Source organism: Otolemur garnettii, unplaced genomic scaffold, assembly GCF_000181295.1.
Source record: "Otolemur garnettii isolate 467f Iridium unplaced genomic scaffold, OtoGar3 scaffold00081, whole genome shotgun sequence".
In the NCBI taxonomy this organism is placed as follows: Eukaryota; Metazoa; Chordata; class Mammalia; order Primates; family Galagidae; genus Otolemur; species Otolemur garnettii.
Window position 1 is genome coordinate 8,495,276 of NW_003852476.1, and position 23,988 is coordinate 8,519,263.

A 23,988-nucleotide genomic window follows, 5' to 3' on the forward strand; every position below is an offset into this window, starting at 1 on the left:
GTTCGAACCTGCCACTCTGAGTATATGGGGCCAGCACCTTACTCACTGAGCCACAGGCATTGCCCTTAGTCGTATTTTAAATGGGGACCCTGACTAAGTGGGCTTCCCCGTGGTGGGACTGGTTGGGCAAATCCTTACCACCATCACCCTTTCAGGCTCCCCACCCTCAAACTCCCCTTTGTCTTCTCCTCAGAGAGAATCACGTCTCCTGACTAGAGAGCATAAGGGACAGGGGAGCAGAATGGGTTGGGGCTCCCCCATTCAACGTGGTCCACTACTTTCTGAAAGGTACCCACTGTTCTCTGCTGTGACTGATGTCCCCAAGTCCAGATTCCCTCCAGCTTAGCTTCTCTGGAGAGTTAACCTTCAGTCTTTTGCTGGGATTTGGGAGAAGCAGTTATGTGGCTACCTAGTTTGGGGAAAGTGAAAATGGGATAGGGAATTCTAGCTACTTGTTACACAGACTCCAAAAGCAAATCTTCTGTCTTTACCCCAGCACCCCTGGAGCTGTGTGTGAGCTGGCTATTTTCCGACTTCCCTGCTGAGGCTTCAGGTTCAGCTTTTCCTAATGGACCAGGACAGTGTGGCCACTGTCCATCTGCTTTCTAGTGTTGATTCTGAGATCTCCTCTCCATTTTCTTTTGTTCTTGTGAGTTTTATTACTTTCTTTCCAGTACTTTTGGTGAGATTTCAAGGAATAAAGGAAGTAAACATATGCAAATGCTGAATCCACCCTGTTCACTCAAAAATTAGGGATTATTTCCTATTAAATTATTTCTTCCATTCTCAGTAACTTCTGGTAATTCAAGTAATTAGTTAGCTTATGCAAATATGTCAATCTCTTTGTAGTGGGAAAGAGTCCAGTAGAACAGCAAAATCCAAATAGCAGCTGCTCTAATCTTAGCCAAGGTAAAATGAGCGATCTCCACATCAGTTTTCTTTCTCAGAATTAGTACCAACGCTACATTAGTAGGTCTTAGCATGGAGCAAAGTAGAAAAATAAAGCAAATTTAGAATCTGGGAGTACTGAATAGAGCACTTAAATGAATGCCCCTCAAGTCATGATTTCATCTGATGAACAAGTACACACATCCCCACCCACCCCCAAAATGGCAGCACAAAGTCAAAGTAAAGCCAGGCTCACCCAGCCTCGGTGTGTGGCTCTTCTCTCAATCAGTTCTCCATCGCCACTGCCAGCCATCTCTGTGTCCAGACAGAGGGGTATATTTATTCTTTTGTTTCCAGTTACATAAGGAGCAGCTTAGACATCTCCCTGGCATCTCACGTTCAGTGTGGTCAAAATCCATTTCATCCTCATTGGCCTCCATCTATTCCTGAAGGAGAATCCTCCCCCACCATCTATTCCTGAAGGAGAATCCTCCCCCACCTTTCCCCTTTCTGTTCCACAAGTTCACTGTTCTCCTAACCCTCTGGAGGTTTAACTCTTCTTCTTTATCTGCTGCTATATACAATTTGTCAAAGAGTCATTTATTTCTTCAAAAATGTCTCTCTGGTGCTCGTAGTAGTGGTATTTTTTTAAAGACAGAGTCTTACTTTGCTGCTCTCAGTAGAGTGCCTTGGCGTCATAATTCACAGCAACCTCAATCTCTTGTTTGGGCTTAAGCGGTTCCCTTGCCTCAGCTTCCCAAGTAGGTGGGACTACATGAACACCTGGCTTTTTCTTTTCTTTTCTTTTTTTTTTTAAATGAGACGAGGTCTTGCTCTGGCTCAGGCTGGTCTTGAACTCCTGAGCTCAGATAATCCACCTGCCTTAGCCTCCCAGAGGGCTAGGATCATAAGTGTGAGCCACTGTGCCTGGCCAGTAGTAGTATTTTTAATAGTAAAAATTTGGGGCTCAACGCCTATAGTTCAACTGGCTAAGGCGCCAGCCACGTACACCTAAAGTGGCGGGTTCGAATCCCCAGCCCGGACCCGCCAAACAACAATGATGGCTGCAACCAAAAAATAGCCGGGCGTTGTGGCGGGCACCTGTGGTCCCAGCTACTTGGGAGGCGGAGGCAGGAGACTCGCTTGAGCCCAGGAGTTGGAGGTTGCTGTGAGCTGTAATGCCACGGCACTCTACCAAGGGGGACAGCTTGAGGCTCTGTCTCAAAAAAAAAAAAAAAAAAAGTAAAAATTTGGAAACTATTTCAGTATCCTAGATTTTGCACACAGCTAAGTAAACAATCGGACACGCAAATGATAGACTACTAGGAACCATTAGAATGCTAGTTGTTAAAGGTATTTAATTACATGAAAGTAATTAACATTACTTCATCATAATACTAAACAAATTTTACATCATAATACTAAAGAAATAAAAATCTAAAATTTATATATAGTATGATTGGGGGGAAAAATGTTTAACAAGGAAAAATAGGTATGGTGTACATGAGAATTTTCTGGAGTGCTTGCAATGTTCTAAATCTCCTTTAGGGTGATGGTTATACCAGTATATACAATTGTTAAATTCTCTGACTGTCCACTGCCTAAGGATCATTCTTCATATCTGATTGCATGTTAATTATATCTAAATTTTTTAGGCCTGACATGGTGGTTTATGTCTATAATTCTAGCACTCTGGGAGGCCAAGAGGGGTGGATTACTTGAGCTCCATCTCTACCAAAAATAGAAAAACTAGCTGGGCCTTGTGGCAGGGGCCTATAGTTCCAGCTACTCAGGAGGCTGAGGCAAGATCACTTGAGCCGAAGAGTTTGAGGTTGCTATGAGCCATGATGCCATGGCACTCTACCCAGGGTGACACCATGAGACTCCATCATTCATAAATAAATAAATCAACAAATAGAATGTTATTAAAAATAAATTTTTAAAAGAATTTGTAAAGGCTCGGCGCCTGTAGCTCAGCAGCTAGGGTGCCAGCCACAGACACCAGAGTTGGCGGGTTTGAATCCAGCCCCAGCCTGCCAAACAATAATGACAACTACAACAAAAAAAATAGCTGGGCACTGTGGTGGGCACCTGTAGTCCCAGCTGCTTGGGAGGCTGACACAAGAAAATCACTTAAGTCCAAGAGTTTGAGGTGCTGTGAGCTGTGACTTCATGGCACTCTACCAGGCAACATAGTGAGACTGTCTCCACAAAGAAAAAAGAATTTTTAAGGAAAAAAAATCATATACAAATACAGACTAGGAAGAAATTGGCCAAAATGTGAGTAACTACTGAATTTAAATAATGAAAGGTGATTTTTTTCTTTTCTGTGATGAGCATGGAAGGGAGAAATACAGGAGATGAGGCATTCCCTCTACAAATTCCTCACTGCCTCTTTTTTGCACCATCAGTCAAGACCAAGACAACAGTGTTTGCCATGGGTCATCCTAGGTTAAACCTCCCGGTAGCCAGCCTTATCCTCCCTCAAAGGAGACTTTCCTCTGCTGGAGAAAGAAAAGTAAGAATATCATTTACATTTCACCTCCTGTCCAAAAATCCTTACAACTTACTCCCTGTCTACAAGATTAACTCTAACCTCCTCTCCTTACTTAGCTTGCCAAGGCTTATCTGAGTATAATATAAACCCATCCTGCCTCTCCACCTTTATTACCCACAAATTCCCACCATAAACCTTCCACTCCCATTTGGCTCCTATTTGGAGATTAAACTCTATGCAAAAAAAGAGGCAACTTTTTACCTGCTGAAATGATGACAGTAATGTGAAATTAATTATCTTTAGAGTCTGTTATACCAACAAAAAACGATCACAGGAAATGATACTTCACACAGAGACAACTATATTGCACTTTCTCCAAAATTGGAAATGTAGCAGTGAATCCAAAAGAGAAGACTGTTGATATTAAATCTTAGAATCCAAAAATAGAGATGTAAACACTGCAACAGTCACAGTGCCTACTGTGTGTAAATCAGCACGCAGGCCCATCACGGGTGAGGGCGGCAGTCAAACGCCCGCCCTACACAGGCCAGCCACGTGACACCAGGGCTTTGCTGAATTTCATTGTCTGGGCACCATGGATCTGTAAGTCCCAGAAAGTTAAAAAACTGGTGAATTAAGTGATCTGTGTAAAAGCTAAAGTGCATAAGCTGATAAAATAATGCCAACACAGGGCTTTTGAGAACACAAATTCTAAACATCCGCTCTGAACACTTAATGGTTCCAAATCAGCTAAAGCTGAAAGAAAAAATCAAGCCTCTTGAACTGTGAATTTTTTTTAAAGCACAAACAAAATATCTGGCTGGGGCCAGATTTGAACCAGCCACCTTCGGTATATGGGGCTCGCGCCCTACTCCTTGAGCCAAAGGTGCCATCACTGGATACATGTTCTTAATTGAAATCACTAAAAATAAAGAGGATATGTATGTCTGTCTCTTTGACCTTTCATTAACAAGCCTGGAGCTAGCTGTCAGTAATTAACACACACCTGACCTACATCTGACCATAGATCTGTCCACAGATTAGCATTCTTCCGAACCCCATACACTCTGCTTCCCATCTAATTGGGTAAAATATGCTGACGGGGGTGGGAGGGTGGGGGGGTGCTATCTGTCCCTGTTGACACATAGCTGGCCTCATGCTGCACGGAGAGGAAGGGTGGGCACAGGAGCACAACTATAAATTCCTCTTCAGGAAACCAAGAGCCAGCTCTGGGACAGGACTTGTTAGCTCACATTTTAACTGTGTATTAATCATCACTGCCTTCTGATTACTGTGCTCCTAAAATAACTCTCTCACGTTCCAGAATAGGATATAGTAGATATTCCACTCTATTATTAAGGATAACACAAAAACAAAACTCAATTTTCCAACACTTCCTCTATTGTCGAAACTTAACAAGTTTTCCTAACTTTCTTAAGAGGAAAAGCCTCCAAAGTAAGAGGCTTGCCTCATTCCAGGGAGCTTTTACCCTCTTCTCTTAAAGGCCTTGCCTCTGCAGGTAAGGAATTCCACAGTATTTCAAACCAGCCCAGAAACTACTTAACTCTATCTGCCCAGCCTCCTCCCTAGTCACTAAAGGCCGGAAATATCATATTCTCCAATTGAGCTTGCTTACCCACTTTGTCAAAAATACACTTGCTCTCCAACTTAACAAATAATTATTATATAACCAGTCTTATTTCTATTCAGAAACATCCTTTCTTTGTATGTGTCCCCCCGACCCTCCTTGACATGCTCTTCCCTGCCAGAACCCTTCCACTTTTCCTCCTTCACAGCTGTGCCAATCCCCACCTCACCAATGAAATTGCGATTTTTCTCACAATATTATGGGGGTACAGATGGTTTTAGTTACATGAATTGCTTTTGTACAATTTGAGTTGAAGTTATAAGTGCCCATCACCTAGGTAGTGTGCATCGCACCATTAGGTGTAATTTACACACACCCCGCCTGCTTGATTTCTGTTGCATTCTACTACCATGTGTGCCCGTGAATGTTGACCAGTTAGTTCCAGTTTAATAGTGAGTACACGTGGTGGTATTTTTTCCACTCTCACAGTACTTGTCTCAAAGTCTCTTATCTTCTCCCCACTTTCCAAGGCAACTTGCTCCTCAGAGGTCACTGGATAGCACAGTTCTTCTTGTTCTCATCTACAGATCAAGTCTGGCTTTAAACACTGGTCAGCAGCCAACTACCTCCTGGAAAAGACCAGCTCATTGTTTAATTGCCAAATTCTTGCCTTAAGCATTACTATCTCTGAGAATTCCACATCAAGGACACTCTACTCAGCTTTTTCCTACTAGTAAGGCACCACTGTGGTATAACCAACTTTCTCCTGAGAAAATCAACCAATAAAGCCCCCTCTCTCATTTCTGTGTCTCCTCAGTAAAGAGACGGCCAAATCACACAAACTAATACCAAGTGCAGGGATATCAACACCCAAACTGTACATATCACAGGCAGTAGTTTCCACTTCTTTCATCCATTTTCTGGGTAGATTTTTCCAGGACCACTGCTTATACCTTTAAACCACATTTTCAGCTTGAAGGTTACATTAAAAGATTGGAGAAAAGAAAAAAAATCAACACTTGAATTCAGACTGTAATTCATCCTGCAAATTCTAGCTGCCAGCTATTGGGGGAAGGATGCTGATAGGGTGGCCAGTATTCTCATCACAGTGAGATATTATTGGATCTATCAGTGCTAGACAAGTCAAAGCTGTCAAACAGCATATTAAGAACTCTCAACAATCTTTAGAGCAGTTAAGCCAGAAGGATGACAGCCTGTAAAGGAAGCAAATCGCAATGAGTGGCTCCTGTGCTCCCTGAGTAAAAATCCTCCCTTCAGCACATTTAAATTAAGACTAAACACTTGAAAATCCCTGTTAGAGAGAGGGATCCTTAAAGAGAGAATCCCTTAAGAGAGAATACACACAGGAGAGAAATGGTAAATTATCACTGTAGTAGGGACGTGGACATGCAAATCTACTGGGAAGATTTTATTTGGATGAACTAAGGGCAGTATAAGCAAACACTGTCTGGAAAGTACCCAGCCACACCTGTCCTTAGTTTTCGTTATTACATGACTGGATACTTTCTGGGCAGCCCTCATACACAAACATATATATATACATATATGTTATAAATACATGGGCACACGAAGATTTACAGGAGTTCTCCCCCCCAAAAGACAAAAATAAAATTTCCCAGAGGGTAAGTTTAAAATCAATAGAAGAAACTTGACATAAACAGTCATCTGAAAGGACAAGAAAACAAAAATTTTCAAGCTAGCAAAACCTCATTATAACCAGAAAATGTATGAACCCATCTAAAGAAAAAAGTATGCCTATCAGAGGTTTTAAAGTTGGTATGGTGAATAATAATAATAATAACTATCGCTACTCGATGTATTTATCACTGTGGTAAGCATTTTTCATAACTTCATTCTCCCAAGAACCTTATAAAGTTACAATGGGGTAATGAGCTTAGAGGGTTGGGACTTGCCCCAAATCACAAAGCTAAATAAGTGGCCAGACTGGGTCCAGGCCCATCTACCACTGATTCACAAAGAACAATAAAAAGGAAAAGTAGGTGTTACAAACATAAGTGTTTCCAAGGATTGGAGGGTCCATCATGGAGCTAGAGAGACGTTCAAATCATCTAACTCATGGCTCAGCGCCTGTAGCTCAAGCAGCTAAGGTGCCCCCCCAAATACACCAGAGCTAGTGAGTTCAAATCCAGGCTGGGCCCGCCAAACAACAAACAATGACAACTACAACTAAAAAATAGCAGAGTGCTGTCACAGGTGCCACAGCTACTTGGGAGGCTGAGACAAGAGAATCACTTAAGCCCAGGAGTTGGAGTTTGCTATGAGCTTTGATGCCATGAACTCTACCCAATTTCGGGGTAGAGGGCAGCAGCTTGAGGGTCTGTCTCAAAAAAAAAAAAAAAAAATCATCTAACTCAGTCCCCTGGCCCCCAATCCAGTCGATCAAAAAACCTGAAACTTCAGGTTTCCCTGGCTGCCCATACAGCTTGCCTGCAGGTAAAGATGGCATAGCTCAAAAATATACAAATTATCCACGGTACAGTGCATTTCTCACAGTAAATTCACACACTAGCACTTGGAATTTTGATGAGTCTTTTGTGAATTCCACCAATTCAACCACAAACAAGGCAGCAAAGGTGAGGCATCGCCAGGCCAGCATCACAATACGAGAAGCACAATCTGGGCGCCAGGCCAGCATCACAATACGAGAAGCACAATCTGGGCAGAAGAGGGTGTACTCTGGAACACTGAAGGGTGGAACAGGGACTGAGGGGCATGTGAACCTAGGGAATAAGACCAACTCAGGGGCTGTAACAGGGAGGGATCAGAGAGGAGAATTTTTAACTACTTGCCCTTCCCTACCCGCCAATCACCACATACTCTTCCATACTCAGAGAGGAGTGATAGGGTAGGAGAAAAGGTTGAGAAGCAAAGTCAACCAGCCAAGAACAGCACAAAAGGGATATAAAGGAGGGAGGGGGGGGGTAAGAGGAAGCTGTTTCTTAGGCAAAAAAGAACTTTTAACCCCAGCACAGTATGTGGTCCGGCCTCATCAAAAGCAGCAAAGTTACAGAAAAGGGCTTAATCAAAGACCTTTTAGTACTTAGAAAAGCTCAAGGAAAAAAAAAAATCAAAACAGAGGCAAGAATCCCATCTTTAGGCTTGGCTCCCATAGTTCAGTGGTTAGGACGCTAGCCACATACACTGAGGCTGGCAGGTTTGAACCTAGCCTGGGCCTGCTAAACAACAATGACAACTGCAACAAAATAATAGCCAGGCGTTGTAGTGGGCACTTGCAGTCCCAACTACTTGGGAGGCTGAAGCAAGAAAATCCCTTAAGCCAGCGGTTCTCAACCTGTGGGTCGCAACCCCCTTTTAACAATGAAAATACACTGCAGCACTAGGAAGGTTGAGAGCCACTGCCTTAAGCCCAAGAGTTTGAGGTTGTTGTGAGCTGTGATGCTAGGGTACTCTACAGGGTGAGGGCGACATAGTAAGATTCTATCTTAAAACAAACAAACTAACTAAAAACCATCTTTAGAGTTTTTTTTTTTTTTTCTTCCTTCCTATTAGAAAGAAAGACTGCAGGGAAGCACTGGGGCACATCAGTTAAGAGTATGGGCTCTGGAAGTGGGGGCAGTGGCTCACACCTATAATCATAGCACTCTGGGAGGCTGCAGCAAGATGGCTGCTTGAGGTCAGGAGTTCAAGACCAACCTAAGCAAGAGGTAGACCTTGTCTCTATCAAAAATTGAAAAAATTAGCTGGGCATGGTGGTGAGTGCCAGTAGTCACAGCTACTCAGGAGGCTGAGGCAGGAGGATCACTTGATCCAAGGAATTTGAGATTGTGGTGAGCTATGATGATACTACCGCAGCTCTATCTGGGATAACACAGTAAGACAATGGGGCTCTGGAGCCAGACTGCCTGAGTTCAAGTCTCAGTTACCCAAGTGAATAGTTCTGGACAAGTTTCTTCACTTCCTTCTGTGTCCTTCATATTATCTATAATGATGCTACCTATCTCATAGGGTTGCTGTGAAGATGTAATTAGACAGCATAGTTGCTGCAGATTATTTAAAATAATCTCTGTGAAAAGCCTTTAGCATTAAGTACATGGCCACAATTCTAAACTGTACAACTATTATAAAAAACCTACCAAAAAGGAACACGAGATAAAACAGAAAATCTGAACAGTCAACAGGTGTATAAGAAATTGAATTCACAACCAAAAACCTTCCCATAGAGAAAACTCCAAGCCCAAATGGCTTTTACCAACAAAACCTCTTTAGTCATTGCTATAAACGGGAGGACTCTGCTCCTTTACAATTTCATATTTTCCAACTGAGCAGCATAAATGTTTACTGAACACAGGGTAAAATTTACTTTAGACCATTTTGGAATTAGCTATAACTTTGATAATTTAAGCAAAAACAAAGGATTTTCTCCCATAAAAATAACAAATAACACGCAAAATTTTGCAGTCAACACCAAGGGATTGGGCGGCGCCTGTGGCTCAAAGGAGTAGGGCACTAGCCCCATATGCCAGAGGCGGCAGGTTCAAACCTAGCCCCGGCCTAAAACTGCAAAAAGGAAAAAAATAATAATAAAAAATAAAACATATCAAGGGGTTTAGTGACCCCATGAAGTCAATTGTTGAGCACTCTAAGACGCTAAATGAAAATTATTATTACTATTTTTGAGACAGAGTCTCAAGCTATCACCCTGGGTAGAGTGCTGTGGAATCATAGCTCACAGCAACCTCCAATGCCTGGGGATAAGAAATCCTCTTGCCTCAGTTTTTCTATTTTTAGTAGAGATGGGGTGGGGGGGTATCTCACGCTTGCTCAGGCTGGTCTTGAATTCATGAACTCAAGCAATCCACCCACCCTGGCCTCTCAGAGTGCTAGGATTACAGGTGTGAGCCACCTCCCCCGGCCTAAGTGAAAATTATTAAATGAGCATTAACTGCAGCAGCACAGGGAGTTTAAGATGGTAATTAAGAAAAGAACAAAGCAAGGGCCAGTTTCTCTACCCTTTGACAAATTACAAATGCTAACAACAGGCTCCTAACCTTTAACAGTGAAGTCTTCCTGGTTTCATTCTAACAATGTCTTCTGGGAATCTTCATTATCAGGTCCTTAACTTCTTTCCTTTGCACCAAGGAATTTTTTAATGTGTGCTCCAATTCTTAGGTCCCGTCTTTAGACTTACTCTGTCCTCCAACTTTCCCAGTAACTTCAATGATTAACTGCTTTCTCAAATATCACTCAATACTCTTCCATTATTTGTCTTTCTAATCTTATAAGCAAGCAGCCCACCTGCATGCACCCACCCACTTCTAATAACTCTTCTGTTCTAATAACTAACTCACACCTACAAATCTTACCTCCTTTGGATCTGAAGAGTCATCTCCAAGGCAAATTCCAGCCAGGATGTAGTCAGTAGTCCCCCTCTTATTCATGGTTTTCCTTCACATGGTTTTAGTTACCCAGGGTACAAGTACAATGAGATAACTTGAGAGAGACACCACACTCACATAATGTTTATTATACTATTTTGTTACAGCTGTTCTATTTTATTGTTATTCTCTTATTTTGCCTAATTTATAAATTAAATTTTATCATAGATATATATAGGCAAAAAATATATATGTCTAGGGTTCAATATTATCTGTTGACTTCAGGTATAAATCAGACACTGCTACATGTAAAAGTTATGTTTACACTACAATCTGTGAAGTGTGTAATAGCATTAAGTCTAAAAAAAGTGAATCTACTTTAATTTTAAAATATTTTGCTGCTGAAATGACTAACCATCATCTGAGCCTTCAGCAAGTTGGTGGAGGGTCTTGCCTTGATATTGATGGCTGCTGACCAATCAGAGTGCTGGTTGCTAAAAGTGGAGTATCTGGGGCAATTTCCTAAAATAAGACAACAGTGAAATTTACAGCCTCAATTAACTCTTCCTTCCATGAAAGATTTGTTTTCTTTGTTTATTTGTTTGTTTGTTTGAGACAGAGTCTCACTCTGCCACCCAGGCTAGCTCATAGTCACCTCAAACTCCTGGCCTCAAGCAATCCTCCTGCCTCAGCCTCCCAGACTACTAGGATTACAGGCATGAGCCACCTCGTCCAGGCTTCATGTAAGAGGCTACTGGATCATATTTTACCCACAGTAGAAATTCTTTCAAAATGGGAGTCAGTCCTCTCAAACCCTGCCGCTGCTCTATCAACTCCAGTCTATGGAAAGGCTCTCTACATCCTCTGTTGTCATTCCAACAACAGTCACAGCACTGGCAGGAGTCCATTTCCTCATAGGAAACCATTTCCTTTGCTTATCTATACGAAGCAACTTCTGCTGACTGCAGTGGCCTGGGCCTGTTATCCCAGTTTCTCTGGAGGTTGAGACAGATAGGAAGATCACTTTAGGTCCAAGAATTTGAGATCATCTAGCCAACACCCACAAGACCCTGTCTCAAGTAAACAACAACAAAAAGCAACTCCTCAACTGTTCCCGTTTTGTTTTTGTTTTTGGCTGGGGCTGGGTTTGAACCCACCACCTCCAGCATATGGGGCCAGCACCCTACTCCTTTGAGCCACAGGCACCACCCAACTGTTTGGGTTTTGTCATGAGATTGAAGCAATTCAGTCACATCTTCAGACTCCATGTCTAATCCTAGTTCTCTTGCCACTCCCATGACATCTGCAAGTATTCCTATCAAATCTTGAATCGCTCAAAGTCATCCATGAGGGCTGGAGTCAACTTCTTCCAAACCCTGTTACGGTTGATATTTTGGCCTTCTCCCACGAATCACAAATGTTTTTAATGGCATCTAGAATGGTGAGTGCTTTCTAGAAGCTTTTCAATTCACTTCGCCCAGATCCATCAGAGGAATCACTATTTATCACAGCTATGACCTTACAAAATATATTTCTCAACTATTAAGACTTGAAAGTCAAAATTACTCCTTGATCCATGAACTACAGATTGAATGTTGTGCTAACAGGGATGAACTCATTTACCTTGCTTAAACATTTCCATCAGGTTCTTGAGGGACCAGGTGCCCACTCTATGAGCAGTGGCGGGCTTAAAATACAGGGTGAACCATGCCTTAAACAGATGAGCTGTCACCTGGGCCTTGGTGACAGGACAGATTTAGCATAATTCTTACGGGCACGAGGGTTTTTGGAATAGTAAATGAGCACTGCCTTCACCTTAAAGTCACCAGCTACCTTAGGCTCTAATAAGAAAGTCAGCGTGGCCTGTAAGCTTTGAAGCCAAGCACTGACTGCTCCTCTTGAGGAAAGTCCTAGATGGCAACTTCTCCAAACCAAGGCTGTTGTGTCTACATGTAAGTCTGTTCAGTGTGGCTACCCTCACTGATGAGCTCAGGTAGATCTTAGCTAGACACTTTGCTGCAGTTCTGCCTCAGCCCTTGCTACTTCACTGGCACTTCTCTGTTATGGAGACGGCTTCTTTCCTTAAACCTCAGGAACCAGCCTCTACTGGCTTCCAACTTTTCTTCTGTAGCTTCCTCATCACTCTCAGCCTTAGAATTGAGGGGAGTAGGGGATTAGGTTTTGGCTTAAGGCAACATTGTGGCTGGTTTAATTTTTTTTTTTTTTGAGACAGAGTCTCACTTTGTCACCCTCAGTAGAGCGCTGTGGCACCACAGCTCACAGCAACCTCCAACTTTTGGGCTCAAGCAATTCTCTTACAGTTTGCAAGTCATAGTCAGGCTTAATTTAAGTATTAAAAATGCTTTCCACGACTCACAAATTACTATCATTTGTCACACTTTTCTTCTACTAACAGGAATACAATTCTCCAAGTGTAGGTCCCATCAGGTTGGATCAAAGGCATTGAGTCTTACTGCCAGAGCGACACTATCTGAGTCACTACTTATCCTGGTTTTGAAACCCACTTCATTGATAGATTTCATCAAAAGCACTACCATTTTCCTCACTAAACCTAGTGAAGCAGTTTTGCTTCACAGTAACAAGAAAGAGGAATAGGTGGGAACAAGGACTGTCCAACAAGGCAGGATATCTTGAATTACAGAACTGGAGAACCACTGAGGCAATGGAAGACCGTATCAAAGTCTGACACTCAAGTTCACAAACTTGCCACCGTGTGCTTACGTGGGCAGCACTGTCCAAACAACTCGGTAGGTCTCATAACTTTGGTGTATCAGTGTCTCCCATCTGTGTCCACTTCAACGTGTGGTGGTGTCTTGCTGACTGGTGTTTATTACTGTTGCATGTTTTTTGTGTGCTGCTGTGAGAATGTCAGCGTTTGAATTAGAGCAACCAACAAACATTCATAAATTTCTTGTTAAACTTGGCAAGAGTAGAAGTGAAATCAGGGACATGTCAGTCCAAGTTGATGGGATAATGCCATGAAGAAAACGGTAGTGTACCCACAGATTAAACAGTTTTCTGAGAGGAGAGAAAATATAACTGATGAGAAGAGGTAAGGGAGGCCAGTAATGAGCAGAAATGACAAAAGCTTTGTAAAAGTTTGTTAAATTGTGGAGTCAAAATCAGAGGCTGACTGTGAGAAGCATGGCAGACCAAGTAAGCTTTAACAGAGAAACAGTTAAAAAATCTTTTTTTTTTTTTTTTTTGCAGTTTTAGGGCGGGGCAGGGCTTGAACCCGCCACCTCCAGCATATGGGGCCGGCGCCCTACTCCTTTGAGCCACAAGCGCCACCCCTGAGAAACAATTAAAAAATCTTAACTGAAAATCTCATTGTGAGGGAGTTTTTAGCCAGTAAACAAACAGCTGTGCTGGAACATCTCCCTACTACATCATCTGGGCCCTATGACCTCTCTTCACTGAGGACCCAGGAAATACTGAAAGGAAAACATTTTGATGACATTAAGAACATCAAGGGTAATACAATGATAGCTTTAGTAGCCATTCCAGAAAGAGAGCTCTGAAATGGCTTTCAAGGGTGGGTCAGGTGCTGGCATCAGTGCACAGCCCCCAGGGGAGCACTTCACAGGTGACTGGAGTGATATTCACCAATGAGGTACCAATCACCTTTTCTAGGATGAGACTAACGACTGAAAATCAAGTGATCTAATCACAAAATCACCAAAGCATAAGAATCATAGTATTTATTGAGCATTTGCCAGGTGTGACTGCTCTAAAAGCTTTCCATGTATCACCACTAATCCTCACAAAATCCCCCCAAAGGCAGGTAAGATGCAAATGAGGAACGTGAGCAGTGCCAGAATTTCTACAGACAAGGGTTTAAAGGCGGCAAAATGGAAGGAACTGGGCCATCAAGAGGGACTTGGTTCCAGGTCTTCTCACAGAGCAGCAGCTCACATTTCTTAGACAATAGGTGTATTTGCAATACCAGGTGAGAACCCTGATATGGGGGGGGGGGAGAGCACTTTAATACTTAGGTGAAATATTTATAGATGCAGATGGATGAAAGTGCGGCTGCCCTCCCCTGACCTCATGCACTTCGTACCACCACACAAAATCTGGGGACCCAAATACAAAATAACTTGCTCACCCTGATGGTACAAATGAGTATGGCAGAGCTGGCACGTGAACCCAGGTCTGTGAGTCCAAAGCCTTTTCTCCTACTACTCTATCACAACATTTCCTTCTCTGTAAATGCCCCAGGTTGTTTAAGCATCATACAAAATTAGTAGCTAACAATTTCACAAATTACCAGATATGAAAAAATAAATCACACTTCTAAGAACCCTGAACTATCATCTAGAAAGTAAATTTTCTAAATGCATGCTACTGATTCAGCACCTCCTAAAGTAAGGCTTAAGTATATTTTGAAACACATACAAATGATAGCAATCTTTTTGTTCTCCTTTTTTCTCCTGGGAATGAGGGAATAAAGCAGAAGACAAAGTGCTCTGCCTCAGGAGACCAAAGCTGGCTTAGGACCAAGCTGGATCTTAAGAATAAAAGAATTTCAGGATTATGCTAAATAGTAATTTTAAAATCCAAACAAAATCCAATGACATCCAATATCTTAATCCTAATTTGAGAGCCTGAAATGCCTACATTTTAGGAGGGAATTCATTTACTCATTCCACAAATTTCAAGTAAACCTGGCCAGACGGCACTGTGGAGCCTCGGCAGTGTGCAGAGTATGGTTTCTCCCTGCGAGCGCTCAGTCTAATTAGAAAAATCAAACAAATGTGAAATGTGTGAACGGATAAAGAGCAACAAATGAGCAAATTCCAAAGGCTGGGCTGTCAAGATGCAAAAGCAACTAAGGAAGGAGAAAGCACCGGGCATTTCAGGAAATAAGAGCAGCACTTTACGCTAGCCCTTGAAGGAAAATGAGAATTATAATCCTCGGTGGGAAGACAGGGAACAAATGAAGGTCTAAGTAATAGGGGAAAAAAATGTTTTCATTCATTGCTGGTAGGAATGCAAAACGGTACTGCCACTTTGGAGTACAGTTTGGCAGTTTCTTACAAAATTAAACATACGTCTCAAACTCTCACCAAGAAACAATGTACTCCTTGCTATTTACCAAAAAAAGTTGAAAACTTTTGCACACATGAAAATCTCCACATGCATGTTTATAGCAGCTTTACTCATAATCGCCAAACTTGGAAAAAACTCCAATGTCCTTCAGTTGGTGAATGGACAAACAGGGTACATCCATCCAACAAAATACCATTCAGAGCTAGAAAGAAATGAGCTATCAAACCGTGCAAAAACACGGGAGGAGCCTTGAGGGTTCCTCTTTCACTAAGTAAAGAAGCCAGTCTGAAAGGATGCATCCTGCATGATTCCAACAACATGACACTCAGAAAAAGGCAAAACTACAAATATAGTTATAAAAGGTCTGTGGTTGCCAGGAAGTTGGAAGAGGTGGGGCACCGAGGATTTTAGGGCCAGTGAAAATGCTCTGATACTATAATGATGGCTCTGTGTCATACACCATCCATTTGTCTAATCCCATAGAATATACAACACGAGGAGAGAACCCTAATGAAAACTATGAACTCTGGGCGATAACAACGTGTCAACGAAGATTCATCAACTGTCCCAATGTGTTGGGGAGGCCGGGGGGGGGGGGGGGGGGGGGGGCAGGCATGTGTGGGGACAGGTATGTAAGGGAAATCTGTACCATCCTCTCAATTTTGCTGTGAACCTAAAACTAAAATAAAATCTTCAAAAATAAACAAATACACCAATGTTATTACACAGGGCAATATATATAAGTCTATATATATATATATATGTCTATATAAGGACGTGCATAGGATACTGCTTAAATATGGTACATGTGTACAGTAAATACTATGCAGCTATAAAAACAATATGCTGATATATATTCTATAATGCTAAGTGAAAAAAAGCAAGGTACAAAATGTGTGTCTAGTGTACCACCATTTGTGTACTTACAAAATCAGTATTTATACATATACGTTTGTAAATGCTTATATACTCATAAACTACCCATGGAAAGATACAGAAAAGGTTATAAACAGTGTAGCTCGGCACCTGTAGGTCAGCAGCTAGGGTGCCAGTCACATATACCAGAGGTTCAAATCCAACCTGGGCCTGCCAAAAGTTATAAACAATGGGTAACTGCTATTGGCTGAGGACACAGGCAGGCTAACACCAGGGACTGTGCTCTGCAGAGCAGGTAAGCTGGAGAAGACCCTAAGTATTGGGTTAAAAGGTTTAGACAGTATGAACTCAAGAGCACAGCGTCTCAACACTAGCATGGCTGACATTTGGGAGCACTACATTCCTGTAAATCAACAACAAATCCAACAGAGATTCAGATTTGGATCTGAAGAATATATTGGGCACTGTTTTCAAGTGTCCGTCCAATATCAGTCATAGTTTTTCTTTTTTCTTTGAGACAGAGTCTCACTCTGTGGCTCTCAGGAGAGTGCCATGGCGTCACAGCTCACAGCAACCTCCAACTCTTGGGTGTAAGCAATTCTCTTGCCTCAGCCTCCTGAGTAGCTGGGACTATAGGCATCCACAACAATGCCCAGCTATTTTTTGTTGCAGTTGCCACTGCTATTTTAGCTGGCCATGGCAGGGTTCGAAACCACCACCCTCGGTATATGGGGCTGGTGCCCTATCCACTGAGCCACAGGAGCCACCCTCGGTCATAGTTTTTCAAACTGAGAGCATTCAAGCCCTTTCCCAAAGCTGAACCATAATTTTTAACCATATCTACACCATCACTAGTGTCTCTTTTCTACATTGTTTGAATACAAATGGTCAGAGCTAAACAGGTTCAGCAATACAAAGAGCATGTACCAGATCCCCCAACGGGCTGCCCAGTGGCGATGCACTGACCCTTTTGGATCTCTTTGGCTTAATTTCATGAGTTACCTCCCCTAGTCCAGCCCAAACCGCATGCGTTCTCTAAATCCAAGATCTTCTAGGATGCCAAGGAAGGCAATCTTCCCACAGAAATCTAACAAGATATCATATTTTGGCTCAGCTTTTGAAAAACTAATATAATATTGACACAGTTAAGAACATAATTACTCATTAGGCTAATAATGTTTCCTCTCGTAACTCCTAATGACCACACAAAGTGTGAGACACTGTTCAAAAATCACAAAAGGCATCATCCCTGATTTCAAGGAGATTATAAAGAGAAGGATTACGTATAAAGCCAAGAGAGGCCTTAACTAGATTCTTCAAATCACAATTTTATTAAGCATAATTCCATTTCTAATATACCACAACGAATAAGATATACCAAGATATCCAACAGGTTTGAATATGTTTTAAACACAGATCTAAAACTTTTACTTGCCTATATCTTTTATTTTTCCAAAGCTAGAAATCCAATAATAAACCAGCAATCTTGGCTTCATATTTTAAAGTCACCGATTGCTTCAATTCCGTTGTAGTTGAATGTTCTGGATTTCATTTGCATGAAATCATGCTCTTCAAACTCTATTATTATGTCGACTACTTTTGCTTAGCCCTTAGAAAGTTGGCTCTCATTTCTGGAGGTGACCCCCAGTGACCTCACTCAGCAATACATACACCTGTGAGTTGCTATGGAAGATGCTTAAAAGTGTCCGCGGCGGAAAAAAAGAAACTCACCATTCTAACTACTTCAGGGTAAGTCTGCTCTGTCAAACAGCCTCTGCTTATTGTAATGTAGTCCACCAGTTCATTAAGAGTGGAGCGCTTGTATTCTTTCATTTTAAGATCAGATAGCGTGTCCATGAAGTCAAAAATGACACAGCACTGCTGAAGTTTCTTTAGGAACAGTTCAGGCTGCTCTGAGGATGGAACGTCTAAGAAAAAAAAAGGAAATGGTGTAAGTCTGTCATCAATTTCCAGGTAACAGGAATTCTCTGTGAAAGTTACTTCAAAAGTAAGCTCAAAAAAATAAGAATTCACATGACAACAGTGTTGTTTTTAACAGTTACACATGGGTGGGAGGGGACACCATATCCACGACTTCAGAGACTTCGCTTTGAGAACTACATTGTATAACCACAAAATTGACTGCATTTGCTACCCCACAACCAAGGGTTGACCAAAACCCCTCAAGCAAATTTTAACCAAAAACACCTCAATGTCAATACCCTTAAATCCAAAATCACTGAGAAAGGTCAAACTTTCCCTTATAAGGTGAAGCTAGAAGCTTTCATTGTTGGTTTAAATTAGTTTTACTAAAAAATCTCAAAGCAGAAATGTCAGTCGATTCATTTTAATTTCATGCTGACATTTTTGGTATTTAAGGCAATTGTATGTGTTTGTACTTTTTGTTTTGTTTTGGCTTCATCTCTGTGAAGTTTCTCAAAAATCTACAAAATGAAACAACAGCAACTGTTTCAAAAATGGAACATCAGTAAAAGGAAAATAACAGCAAATACTTCTTAAACCTGTGAACTTCTCTTTGACCCATCTTCTTCCCTTACAGTGGGAGAAAAACACTAATATCATCCTTAATGCGTTCTCAGAATAGACATCTGTTCTTTTCCCACAAACAGCAAGTCAGACATTTGGTTTGGTGCTACTTCTAAAAAATATGTAGAAGTTTTAGGTTAGTTAAAATTCCTCCACTAGAAAGAAACCTGATCTACAGTTGGACTTGAACTACACCAACTGAGTTGTCGGTAGCCCACTCCTGTCTTCGTTCCAATATTTCACTACCCAAACTGGAGCTTCCCTCCCTGAAGAAGGGATGAAAATTATGACCAGGGCAGGCTCTGCTGCCTTCATCCAGGGCGATTAATTCATAATCCTCAGAACCCTTAGAAGTAAGCAGGTGGCTTTATTCTTCTCTGTTTTTCACACAGAAAATTAGAGACAATCACTGAGATCACATAATGCATGAGTTTTGGAGCTAGGCGCAGTGCCTGGGTCTCTAACCACACTCCCACGTTCCCTTTGTACTAATCAAGAAGGACTTTAACAGTGTTTGGCCAAGTCACTTGCAACCATCCTCAGCTGGCAGCCTTCTGGTAAATGTTTTACTACCACAGCCTCATGGATAGGGCCCCCTGCACTCTGGAGGGGAGGGCATCGGCACACGGTGCCCACCTGACAGGCCCAGCAGAGCAGGGTGAGGGCCGGCCTCATGGTCACAGAATCCAATCCACGTGACTCCTGCCCACAGCCCCCTCACCTCTTTATATCCCACAACCCAAGTGCAACTACCTGGGGACCCCATGGGAAATTCCCCCAAAGCACTGTCAGAGTAAGGATGAGAGTGGATACAACACCTGAAACACAAGATTTCTCTCCCAGATGTTAGAGAACAAGAAGTAGTCCGTATCTGAAGATTTATGCATATAAAATTTATAGCATAACTGCTACTCTGAACAAAAACAAGTTGTGAATTTAGAAATTGTTAACTAGTCAGTTTCTCCTCTCCTGTCACTCCAACAGGTCCCTAAAGGTATAACACGCAGCATATACTACGTTGCATATTCTATGTCTATGGTCAGATGTTAGGATTTAAGTCAAGTCACGATGTTTGTTTCATTCTATGCTCCTAGATTTAATCAGTTTTAAAATGTTTAGCCTTAGACTGTAAGAATTAAATTCAGTGGGACCAAGTCTTTCTCTTTAAGTGCTACCTACTTCAGGTGTTTAACATAAACAAACAAAAATCAAACACGGCTGCTTATGAATATGACTGTAAATCCTTAACCAACAGCTAATTATAGGCACAGAACCATCCTAGGTAATTACTAAGATCTTCTGAATTCTAAACCAGACCCCATACCTGGAAGCTGAATGGGAGCGCCCGGGAAGAAAAAGCTTATTAATGTAACATTGTCACAGGTTAACATCTTTAGAGGAAATTTTAATTAATTCCATTTTTGGTAAGTGCCTTTAATAAAGCCTAAAAAATACACCATCTACATGGAAAACTCAACTCAGCACATATGAATTATGAAAGTATTTATGAATTATAGCCCTTCCTCCATAGACAAACCATCATTTCAGCCACGACAACAATTAATGTTTGCAGTCACTGCAATAACACTCAAAAGATTCATGTCTTTAGCAATTCAAAGAATTCAGACAGTTAATACCCAGTCCTGTTTTTTAATATTACGCAGTTTAAATTTACCCTTTATTTATGCAAATTGACATAATGTTATAGACAAACATGACACAGGTTATCCACTGGCGCCTTAGGATGTAATAATAGTGTACATTTATTGAACACACTGGGTACATTTACTGGGCACTATTCTGGGCACTGACAAACATGATACCTCCATTTAATCTCTAAGACAATCTGACATAGTAGGTGCTAATTCCAGTTTAACAGATGAGTAAACCAAAATGCAAAAGATTCAGTGACTGGCCCAGAGTCACAACTAATAAGCAATGGAGAAAAGGTTCAAAACCAGGCAAATTTGAGTCAGAGCCTGGACTCTTCACCACTGTCCAATATTCAAATATAGTGAAAGGTCAGAATAATACCATACTGCAGAAACAGAGTGTGTGCAAAGACAGAAGAGCAGGAAGAAGGCAGAAAGAAGTCAACGAATTAATCTCCAGCATGTTCCTACTCACCGAGTGTCATGCTGAACCCTGCTCTATCTCCATGCAGCCCACACCCCAGAGACAAACACACAGAAGAAAAGCTGTGATTTAACCCTTTATTAAGACTAAGTTCTTGGCTCAGCGCCCATAGCACAATGGTTAATGGCGCCAGCCACATACACCGAAGGTAGAGGGTTCAAAGCTGGCCCAGGCCAGCTAACCAAAAATGACACTGCAACAAAAAATAGCCGGGCAGTGTAGCAGGCACCTATAGTCTCAGATACTTGGGAGGCTGAGGCAAGAGAACCAATTACCTGAGCCCAAGAGTTTGAGCTTGCTGTGAGCTGTGATGCCACTGCACTCTACCGACGACATAGTGACACTCTGTCTCAAAAAAAAAAAAAAAAAAGACTGAGTTCTTCTAAAATAACTTCACTTTGTTAAATTAAAGAACTTAAACAGTCAAGACTAACCAAAGAAGAGGAAGATAATTTCCTTCAAGAGGCCATTCCTAGCCAGGCATTGTGGCTCACACCTGTAATTCTAGCACTTTATGAGGTTGAGGTAGAAAGATTGCTTAAGCTAGGAGTTCAAGACCAGCCTGAGCAAGAGCAAGACCCCTATTTACTAAAAATAGAAAAATTAGTTAGGCATCACAGTGGGTGCCTGTAGTCCCAGTTACTCCAGAAACTAAGGCAAGAAGACTGCCTGAGCCCAGGAGTTTGAGGTTGCTGTGAGCTAGACAGATGCCACAGCACTCTAGGGTAGGCAACAGAGTACGACTGTGTCTCCAAAAGAAAGAAAGAAAGAAAGAAAGAAAAGCGGCCATTCCTTTATAGTAACAATTTTTTAAAAATTCTTTCTGCTGAAGAATAACCTAACTAGCAACAGTCCAAGCAAAGGGCTCTTTCTGTACCATTCGGCCCTCAGATTGCCCCACACAGCTAATGCTGCTCCCAACCACCTCGCACAGCCCCCAGGTCCTGGGAGGCTAAGAACAGCAGAATGTGAAAAGCACTACGTGCCAGAGGGCAGAGAAGGAGCAATGTCTGAGCACAGTCCAGAAGGTTTCCAGGACATAAGAAAAGTTCACTGTCTACAGAGCCAGACCCTGAGACAGATACAAATATTCTTTTTAAAGAAACATTTATAGCCCTGTGATTGCATTAACGTACACAGCTATGATTTAATAAAAAAAAGAAACATTTATAAAAAAGATCATGTACTTGGCCATAAAAAAAATCTCATAAATGACAAAAAGACACCATACAGTCAGTGAATTCTGACCACAATATAATAACACTAGATTTTAACAGCTCGAAGCTACCCACATCCCAAATCCAAGTCATCTGGAAATCTAAACACTTCTAAAATAAGTTATGATTAAAGAAAAAGCTTTATAGACACTTGGAAATAAATTTTAATTAGGATAATTAAGTGTCATCTTAAAATCCCAAAGCAGACCAGGCAGAGGAGGCGTCTGTCATCTACCTTCCAAGGGAAACCTCTGGCCAGCAGAGACTATCCCTGCCCTGGAGAGAGAATCCCACAGAATCAGCCTCTGTAAATCAGTAAGTGGTTATGTAATACCATGAAGGTCATCAGCACAGTGACTCACCCATCCAGCGTTAGCATGTGTTTAAAGGGGAAAATAATTGATCCAATTATCACAACTGGACTCCATGGTTCTGGAAGAATTCCCAAAATTAAGTTGATTTCCAGAATGTTTTTCACCCAAGCAAAGAATCCCAGGGCCAGCAGCTAAGTTATACTTCTCACTAGGTCATCTCTCTCTTTCCTTTTGACCATCAGTCACTTTCTCCCACATGCCTTTCGTATCACCATCTCCCAGGATCCTCCACTGGGGAGAAAGACTACTCCTACCTCCAGGATGTTCACACCCAAATAATTCTAAAATTTACAAGTGTTAGCATGTCATGTGTAAATGGACATGTAACTCAACACAGAGGGAAGATCAAGATTAAGAGACAAATATTTAAGGAACAGTCAACAGGCTCTGTAAACACTTCAGCTATAAGCCACCCACCCTATATAAATTAATAGCCCCCCATCTCTATCAAAACACACACACACACATACAAGGAACCCCACTTAGCTGCCTATGATTCCAAATGCCAGTTATTTGTTTACAATTTGCAGAAGCAGGTCAGTAGTCATTACTCCATTGTGCCATTCTACCTCATGTTGGGCACATCATCGTGGGCCCAGTATCAGCCCGTCTCTCCTTTTTTTTTTTTTTTTTTGCAGTGGCCAGGTTTGAACCCACCACCTTTGGCATATGGGGCCGGTGCCCTACTTCTTTGAGCCATAGGCGCCACCCCAGCCCATCTCTTCTTGAGGCCTGACTCATTTGGGACTTTGCAAAACAAAAGATAGCAAAGGTAGATGAAATATACATGCACCTCTATTGAGGTGATGGGCAGACTATACAACGTACACTTGTAACAGAATTCAACATGTACCCCCTAAATCAATTAAAATTTTTACATAAACGGGAAAAAATATGTGCCCAGTGTCTTTTGGGTTTGGTGCTCTGGGAGTCCAACTGAATAAAGTTGAAATCAGAATGCTGAGTTCACATGTGCAAATATGCCAGTCAAGTAAATAAGAAGGTCCACGTCAAATTTATTGGCTACATATCATAAGAGGAAGGTGGATTGGTTTAATAAAGAAGATGTAGACTAGTAACTTACTTACATGTAGACTATTAAAATATATGTAGAAATGCAGTGAATAAAAAAAGAAATACAGTCAATAAATATTTCCATAAAATGTTTAAATGTTTGCACTGGAACCTAAGCTATAACTTTATTTAAGTTACTAATGAATAATATTTATAAATTGCATTTATATTTTCATCCAAAGCATCTAAAATGAAATCCTTCTTAGTTATTTAGGTCATTAAATGGGAAATGTCTGATTTTAAATAAAAAGTTAAGTTTATCATACCTCAAACAAGAAGCAATAAAATTAATTTTAAAAATATGCACTTAAACTACTGATGTTTTGTCATCTTTTTTTTT

The 23,988-nt window shown here is 41.5% G+C and overlaps 1 protein-coding gene across 1 annotated transcript in view; it reads right to left on the reverse strand.

The window, feature by feature from the left end:
* PPP2R5E (protein phosphatase 2 regulatory subunit B'epsilon) overlaps positions 1 to 23,988 on the reverse strand; it is a 187,822-nt gene that overhangs the window by 63,162 nt on the left and 100,672 nt on the right. Inside the window, exon 3 of the mRNA XM_003794438.3 lies at positions 18,032 to 18,228. Within this exon, the coding sequence (XP_003794486.1) occupies positions 18,032 to 18,228 (197 nt within the window). The remainder of the gene's footprint in view (positions 1 to 18,031; positions 18,229 to 23,988) is intronic.